At 44.1% G+C, this 8,839-nt stretch overlaps 1 protein-coding gene across 1 annotated transcript; it reads right to left on the reverse strand.

The window, feature by feature from the left end:
• Positions 1-917: 917 nt before the first annotated feature.
• Positions 918-3,400, reverse strand: LOC148031152 (uncharacterized). Its single transcript, XM_087684689.1, has 3 exons — positions 3,103-3,400; positions 1,495-1,555; positions 918-1,339 (listed from the first exon to the last, which is right to left on the reverse strand). Exons 1-3 carry the CDS (start codon positions 3,272-3,274, stop codon positions 1,195-1,197), a joined length of 378 nt encoding a protein of 125 aa, XP_087540815.1. The 5' UTR covers positions 3,275-3,400; the 3' UTR covers positions 918-1,194.
• Between the last annotated feature and the right edge of the window lie 5,439 nt (positions 3,401-8,839).

An 8,839-nucleotide genomic window follows, 5' to 3' on the forward strand; every position in this document is an offset into this window, starting at 1 on the left:
TTCCCTTGAGCTTACATACACATCACCCTAGTCCATTTTAGGGCTATTTATCTCCCTCCAATTGAATCAATCTAATTTCTTAGCAAGGTAAACCACCTTCATTGTAGCACGTGGTAACTTTGTCTACCAAACATGTTAACACCTTACATTAAAAATAGAACATGTGTTATCTTGCTCCATGGTTCCAAAATCGTGTCACCTGTGCTCTTCCTTTCCCCTCTTACAATTGTTTCCAACATTATATCTTTCTTTCTTTCCTCCTATTTGTTCATCTATGCCATACACGAGGCACATTCAATTCCTATGGGACTATGAAATCCACATTTCTAATATATCCGCTCGTCTATAAAGTGATTTAGAGTTTCATCTAGTAAGTGCTCATGGAGAGCCCTCACAGCTCTCATCCTTAACTAGCTAAATCAGACTAACAGCTTAAGCAGCTAAATCAAACTAGCAACACTGGCACTAATCCCAAGACACGCTTGCAAATAAAAAAAACAAGACTACATGGAGGGATTCTATACCTAAACCCATCACGGCCATTATCTTCCTGCTTTACTACAGTCATATCTCCACGTGTGGCTAGCTGCAGCTGCATTCCAGCCCTTTGTGTGTCTGGGTCCAAAAAGAACCAAAACCTTGGTGTGACTGTAGCAATCACACCACATAGAAGTCAAAACCACAATTATTAGCATAAGCTTAGAATTGGTGAGTCCAGTCCACCATGAATCTATTTCAAGGAACACCCAGGATCATACAGAGCACAACAAGTCCAGCATGAAATCATAGCAGAACATGGACTTCCATATGGGGCAACATTTACTTGGAATATCTGAGACACAAGAGCATACAGTTCAAGTATAGACAACAAGAAAATTCTGCTACAATTACGGGAATTTAGTTTCATTACTTGTAGGGACAAGGACATCAATGATAAATGTCACCTATATGGCCAGGAGCATAAAATTACATTTTTTTGTGTGAAAAATTCCTCATGAAGCAGAAACACTGTTGATCTTTTGTGAATACATGTGCGTGGGAAAGGCAGTCTCCTGGTTAGGTCTCTCATTGACAGGCTAACCAGTATTGATGTAGTAACAGCCTCCTCTATTGGAATATTACAAGTGATGAAGTGATGAACAGTGAACCAACAAGCATCAAAAACAGCCAGTTTTCATGGCTAACATCAGGTCACTACCTCACAGGAACCTTGATCCATCCATTCACAAAAGCAATTCCTAGGATTATAAATGGTGTGAGGAAACCAAAAATAACGATGTAGGGCAGGACTGTGGACATAGGACCCTTCCCCTCCTTCTCTGCAGAAGTTTGCCAGTATCTAGAGGGCGAAAGAAAACAAGAAAGGGTAAGATGCTTGATAATCCAAATAACCACAGTTGCTTGTAATGACTGATGCATAAGATTGCTCTGTAAGGACCCAAAAAGCAGACCTGCGAACAGTCTAAAGACTCACTCAAAACAGACAGAACTTACTGCTCTGGCTCCTCTTCCTTTGTGATGAACTTCTTTTTGTCCTTCTTTTGGTCTCCACCACCTGAAAAGTGAGTTCACAAAAAACCTGAATGCAGTGTGAGACAGCTAGACTGTACATCAGCTTAGCAAAATAAGCCTTTTCATGGAGTTCCATGACAAAATGATGAAAAAATTGTGCTTGCCTTTCACTCTTCACATAAAGCATATTGTGGCTATAAGTCGTAGCAAACATGCCAATGAATAATGCATCCTATTCGTTTCAAAAGATCAAGGTAGAAAATGATGAACCCTGTTTTAATAAAAGGCCCTCTGTTACTTTTCTCAACGAACATACTTTACTTGCAGATGAAATGCAAATCATAAGCTTAGGAAATATCAAAAAACGTAAGAAAAAAGACTCTGACAATGTAAGTGACTGCATGCCATTAGCATCTCATACTTTCCTGTTGTGTACTTGTAATCTTGAAAATAATATTGCTGTCTGATAATTCTACTCTTAATTGAATATGGGTGTACCCAGAATAGTACCTATGACCCTATGTATGACACAGTTTAATGTGCTAGGAAAATGGCTTCCACTTTAGACAATTCGGAAGTTCCATAAAGAATTTGACAGAAATGTTCTGAAATAACAGAAGGAAAAAAGGTCCTTCTCACGTAACGTATTCCTGTGTGAGCACTCTTATTGCTCATAAGGGAAGTGCTAAGTCACAGCATATCTGGAAAAATCAAGCACAAAAACATTGTCTGTCAATGCTGGCAACTGCTGGCTATGCGGGGTCAGCTGACTTCAAGGAGCTCCAGCCACTCATCTTGCCCTGTACAGCACAAAGAAACCTACTTTCTTACTGAAACGGAGCTTCTTGAACTCAGCTTTACCCAAATGTATGAGACATGGATGGCACTGAAACCCTAACCTTTCCGAAATCAACAGCCACATCTAATATTCACATGTGTATGAGGAACCACATAATGATAAGCTAAATAAAAAGCACAATAAATTTTAGACAAATTCCCACATTGTGAATTACGACAACATCATGAGCCTCTGCTGGGGAGGCACTGCATACTTAGCCAGGTGTGGTTGGAGGTAGGGGGCTGCTGGCCCAAGCTGGAGGCCGGCAGATCCTTGCCCCCAACCACACCTAGCTACGTATGTGGTGCCTCTTGAGATGAAGCTCATGATGTTGAACTACAGGGAAAACCAAGGAAAATAGCACTTTTTCCCGCATGGGAAAATGTTAAAGCCTCTTGCGCCCATTCGCACCCAGCTTGGCATGTGGTGACTCTCAAGTAGAAGCTCATGATAGTGAGCACTATGGCGAAATATAAGGGAAAAGAGCCCCTTATCCCACATGGGAAAATGTCAAAGCCCCTGCCCCAACCACACCTGGCTAAGTACGTAGTGCCTCTTGAGCAAAAGCTCACAATATTGAACAATATAGAAGAGAAAATGGGAAAATGGATCAGACATGGATGGCAGTCAAACCCTAACCTTCCGAAAATGGATAACTACTATCGCAAAACTTCTGATATTCATTCATATTTGTAATAAGAACCGCATAGTGCCAAATGAAAATCAGAATGCAAATGAGCGCGCGTCCTTACCGAAGAGGGCAGATGGGCTCTGGGGCCGACGGGGGTGGAACTTAACGAGGGGGGGTCGGAACGATGAGGAGACCTTGTGCCTCACAGGGGGGCCGATGATGGAGGAGCCTAGAAGCGCATGCGGCGGAGAGACACCCCAGGACGTAGAACAGACTGCCTCTGTGGCCGCCATGCTCGAACAGAAAACAGGATAAAGGGGGAGGAGAAGGGCTGGAGGTCGAGGGGTACCTTAAGCGGGGAGGTTAGAGGTCCCACAGACCTCTTATCCAGTTACATTGAGGAGAAACGACGACTCCCTATGCAAGGAGTTATTATCAGAGCACATGAATTACAGCTCTTTTTTAGTGCTGAGAATGTATTATAAGTACACAAGAGTCAAGCCACGCCTAAGTAAATTTCACTTGCACAAGTTTACATAGTCAAGCTTAACCGTGCATAGTAGTTTATTTTATCGCTCTTAACCTTTGTATCAGAACTTTAGAGAGTTTATAGAGTACCTCTAAAAATAGATGTATTCCATGGCCTTAGATAAGTCCAAAGACTTGGCAATCGTTGATAAATCAATCTCTCTCTCTCTCTCTCTCTCTCTCTCTCTCTCTCTCTCTCTCTCTCTCAATAGTGCATCTTGCATAACCACCTTGATGCAATTAAGAGAGGCTTCACACTTTGAGTTTCCAACTCCACGTCAAACTACAACACACTTTGCGGGGACAATCATTCTCACGTTGCAAAGAAAATGGTTATTAAAGGTAAACTTATAGGAGATTGTCGTGTGCACGTAAGAAGGCTATAGGAGACTTTTGTGTGTTATGACTGGCTATAAGTAAGAGTTCTAGAAAATGATTTGCAAAATTTCTAAAATGTACAAAATAAGTTCCTGATTGTCTATTTTTGGTCCCCCAAAACCCTATTGTGCATTTTGGAAAGGGCTAATGGGAAGGCACTCTAACAAGTAATCCTCTAGAATTCTTGATTCTCCGCAACAAAATAGCATTGTGGTGTCCCATGTTGGGGGTAAAGGCGCCTCCGCCGTGCCGCCCCGTGTATTACTACACTGACAGTACCCGCCATTGCACACTGCAGGTGGCGGGCGCCCGTCACGTCACTTTATTCTTTATTCTTTTAGTGACAGTTTGAATAAAGGAAGGCCCGGTCACACATTGTGACTGTTGGAGTTCCCATTTCTTGTCTCTCTCTTTTCTTGCTCTTGCTCTCCCGCCATAGCTCGCGTGCAAGCTTCGATCCTTCTCACCTTTCAACTGGTATCAGAGCTTGGCATTCTCTTGCTCGAGCTCGACTCGGTGCTTCCCGACCTTCGCATCGACTTGCTTCACGCATTGGGTCTCCATCCCAGCAGCCATATCCGATCTCCCCAAGCTCCCGTCACTCCCCGGCTTCCCGAGCACCTTCCCAGCCTATTGAGGCACCTTCAAGGCATTGATACTGAGGTATTTGATCATTCTTTCAGGGTTTTATTTCAGTCTACAAGTTGCAAACAGCAAGGCCAGCCATGGCTTCAAACCCTTGAAGCTTATTCCCCTCATATTGTGCCTTACACCTATCAAGGCTCAAAGAGGCTTGTCATAGGCCTTTGATAGGCCCTTCTTGAGCCCCCCATTACCCCTTTTTCAGCCCATGTGGAGTAGCAGCAAGTTCAGCACCAATAGGGCAGATTACATCATTTTTTTCCAGGCTGTGAGCACTCATCTACTTCAGCTCCACACTTGGCCATTGCTTCTTGCTCTCTACCTTGATCAAGAGGGCTATAGACTTCATGTTTGATGTCATTCAAGCTTTGGGCATTGATCTTGATCATTCGGGGCTGATTTCTTCAGATTTGGGACTGTCATAAACTGTCATAACAGGCTGAAAACAGGGCAGCACCATTGGCATTAGCATTTGTTGCTTATACTCCATTCCGATTGTGCTATTTGATGCCCGTATGCGGTCTACATGATGCCTAGTGCCTTGGGAATGTATGCACATGATTATGCCATGATTTTGGCCTGAAATATTGGCTGATTTGGGACTGTTATTTACTGTTATACAGTGCTGGAAACAGGGCAGCCACACTTGGCATTGGCATTTGATGCTTATAATCTACTCCGGTTACCTTATTTGATGCCCGTATGCGGTCTACTTCCTACCCGGATGTATTGGGGATGTATGCATTTGGTTTGACCATGATTTTGGCTTGAATTCGGGGCTGAAATCTACTGTTTAGAACAGTAAATACATGCTAGAATAACAGTGGGCTGAAGGTACTTTACAGGCTTTGGCACTTACCTACCGATACCGGATGTATGCTTTGAGCTTTGGCATGATGTCTCTGACATTTGGGGACGGCTTGGAGCATATGTATGAGATTATGGGATGCTTTTGAGCTTCGCATTAGCTCCGTCTTCATTGGCATTTGGACCGACTTGGCATGCTCGTGGACTGCCTATGCCTCATGTCTCTGCTTGACAATTAGGCTTTTGCATTACATGCTTTGGTTCGTGACATATGCTATTTGGTTAGTGTATGCCATACCGACATTTGGAGCTTGGATTTGGATGTATTTGAGCATTCCCGGCTTACTTGATCACTGATCTTGGTTGCTATTTGGATGTCATTGAGTTGACCGAGAGCTTATTTGGGCTTATGTATTGCTTCATGGTTAATTCGACCGGTGCTTCATGTATGTCATGCTCTCTTGGATGCGCTTGATGCATTGACAGGGTCACTTATCACTGGTGCTTTCTCTTGGGTTATTTGAGCTTCTGAGCTCGCTTTGTACACCTTTTGTGCCAGTGGGAGCATTTTACATGCTTGCTTGACCTTTGATAGTTGCATGCTATTGGAGCACTTACATGTATTTGGAGCAGTTTATGTCTTGAGCAGCTACATACGCATTGAGACTTTGGGATCATACTCCGATCTTTATGGATATGCATTGATGTACTCTTGGTTCACAGGATGCTTATGAGCTGAGTCTCATATTTGGATCTCTCTCTTTGAGCAGACACCTATTTCTGTCAGGTTTTGGCAGTTACAGGAACACTTTGCCTAGAGTGTCTGGGGGTGTGCCTTTCACTGGCAGATGTTATTTTGACATGCTTCGGTGTTGAGCTCATGTTCTTTTCACTGTCATTGGCCTTGCTTATGTCCGTTTCATGCCGGCTTTGGACCTAGCATTGTTTGCTTGACATTGGATCCTATTTTGGGACAGTTTGCTCTCTAGACTGCATACCTGCAATTTATTACAGCAAGCAGTTATTGGTGGACTGAGGTGTACTTTTCATGCTGAAATATCCTGATTTGGTGTATCGCACCTAGTACTAAGTGGGCAGCAACTTTTGGCACACTTTGCTTGCCCTCTGGACCCCGTTTTGGTCATTTTTGGGCAGTTTCTGCAGTAAAACAACAAGCAGTTTTTGGACTGTTTGGGCATTTCCAGCCTGCATAATGGCGTCATCTTCGCATGATAGTGCCATCTTTAACATTACAAAGTTGGATGGTACCAACTACTCTTACTGGAAGAGTCAAATTTGGCAGGTCTTGGTGCAGAAATCTTAGATTAAGCCACTTCGGTTGAGTGGGGAGCAGCCTGAAACTATGGACAATGACGACTGGCTTGAACTTGATGAGCTATGCAAGTCCACGATTGTATTGTCTCTCACTGAACAGGTACATTATAATGTATTTGAGGAAGCACAGAGTGCGTGGGATCTATGGAATAAGATAAAAAATCTTTATGATAAGAAAAGTCCGGCAAGTCAGATGTACTGGTTGAAGCAGCTTATGGATCTGCACATGAAGGATAATGCGACTATGTCTGCTCACTTAAGCCAGTTCCATGCTATACTGAAGAACCTGACTTCGCAGGATATCACCTTTGGAGAGGAAGTAACTCCTCTTTTCTTGCTTGGGACTCTGAATGAGTCATGGGATGTATTCCGCACTGCCCTATGTGCCTCTAGTGCTACTCTAAAATTGGCAGATGTTGAGAGTGCTCTTCTTCAGGAAGAGGTGAATCACAAAAACTTGGATGCCTCTCGTGGTAGTCATGCTTTGACAGTTAGAGGCAAAAATGACAGGTATGACCGTGGTAATGGCCGAGGCCGTGACTCGCAGAAGGGTCGGTCTAAATCTCGTGGCAAGTCGCGTAGTAAGTCGCGTGGGCGCAATGCAAATGTCACTTGTCATCATTGTGGGAAAAAGGGCCATATTAGACCACAGTGTCATTAGTTGCGCAATGAGAAGAGCAAGGATAAGGGGAAAGATAAAGTGCAAGAGAAGTCCTCTGATCGCAGCATAGTACCTGTGAAGTCCAGCGTCAAGATTGAGGAAATTAATGTCACGCAGATTGAGGAGTCCGATGGTGGTGATGAGTTTATACTTGCAGCTAGTTCTTCTGATGCTTCACACTTGACTGAGACATCTAGTATGTATGCACATTGCTGGTTATTGGATTCCGGAGCATCCTTCCATGTGACTTCTTACCGTGAGTGGTTCCACTCTTACCGCACTATATCTGGTTCAGTCAGACTTGGAGACGACAGGTCTCTTGACATTGTGGGCATGGGTGATATTCAGTTGCAGTTTTCCACTAGCAGTTCATTTTTGCTTAGGGATGTACGTCATGTACCTGCGCTTACGCGCAATCTTATGTCTGCAGGACAGCTGGATGATGCAGGATTTCATGTATGTTTTGGGGATTCTGCCTGGAAGATTACTCGTGGCAGACTTGTGCTTGCTAGAGGCGCCAAGTCTGGCAGCCTCTATCCTCTTGTCGTATCTGGGTCCTCAATTGACCATGTTTTGGCAGTGGGTTCTATCCCACATGTATCACTTTGGCATGCTCATTTAGGACACATCTCTTTGAAGGGAATGAAAATGTTATCTAGTTTGCAATATCTTCCGCCTTTGGATTATGCATGTTTTGACTCGTGTGATCATTGTCTTTATGGTAAGCAGAATAGGTCTACGCATAAGAAATCGGGTAGGCCACGCATGAGTGAGCCCTTGGCATTGGTGCATTCTGATGTTTGTGGGCCTATGCCTTGCATGTCTATGGGTGGTGCAAAGTACTTCGTTACCTTCATTGATGATTTTTCTAGGAAAGTGTGGGCTTATCCCATATAGCAGAAGTCCGATGTCTTGGTAGTTTTTCAGAGATGGCTTGCTCTTGTTGAGAACTAGACTGGGTATAGTCTGAAATGCCTTAGGACAGATAATGGGGGAGAATATGTCTCGCATGCTTTTGAGCAGTTTTGTGATGACAGGGGTATTAAGCGTCAGTTGACCGCCCCTTACACCCCACCCCAGAATGGTTTGGCTGAGCGCATGAACAGGACTATTCAGGAGGGTGTGCGCTCTATGCTTAGCCATGCAGGGCTACCCTAGAGTTTTTGGGCTGAGGCAGTTAGTACGGCAGTGCATGTCATAAACCGATCGCCTTCCAGTGGATTGGATTTCCAGGTTGCAGAGGAAGTTTGGGCTGGTAAGCCACCCTCTTATGCGCATCTCCGTGTCTTTGGATGTGAGGCATTCTGCCATGTGCCCAAGGACAAGAGGAGTAAATTGAATCCAAAGATCATCAAATGCATATTCCTTGGCTATGGTGAGTCAGGAGAGATGGGCTATCGCCTATGGGATCCGCAGGCGCGGAAAATAGTATGCAGCCATGATGTCGTCTTCCATGAAGACAAGATGCACAGGCAGCCTGAGAAGGTGGTTGAGATCCGTAGAGTGA

The sequence above is a fragment of the Lygodium microphyllum genome, chromosome 9 (genome assembly GCF_053477565.2).
Source record: "Lygodium microphyllum isolate KBCC chromosome 9, Lygodium_microphyllum_v1.1.10, whole genome shotgun sequence".
In the NCBI taxonomy this organism is placed as follows: Eukaryota; Viridiplantae; Streptophyta; class Polypodiopsida; order Schizaeales; family Lygodiaceae; genus Lygodium; species Lygodium microphyllum.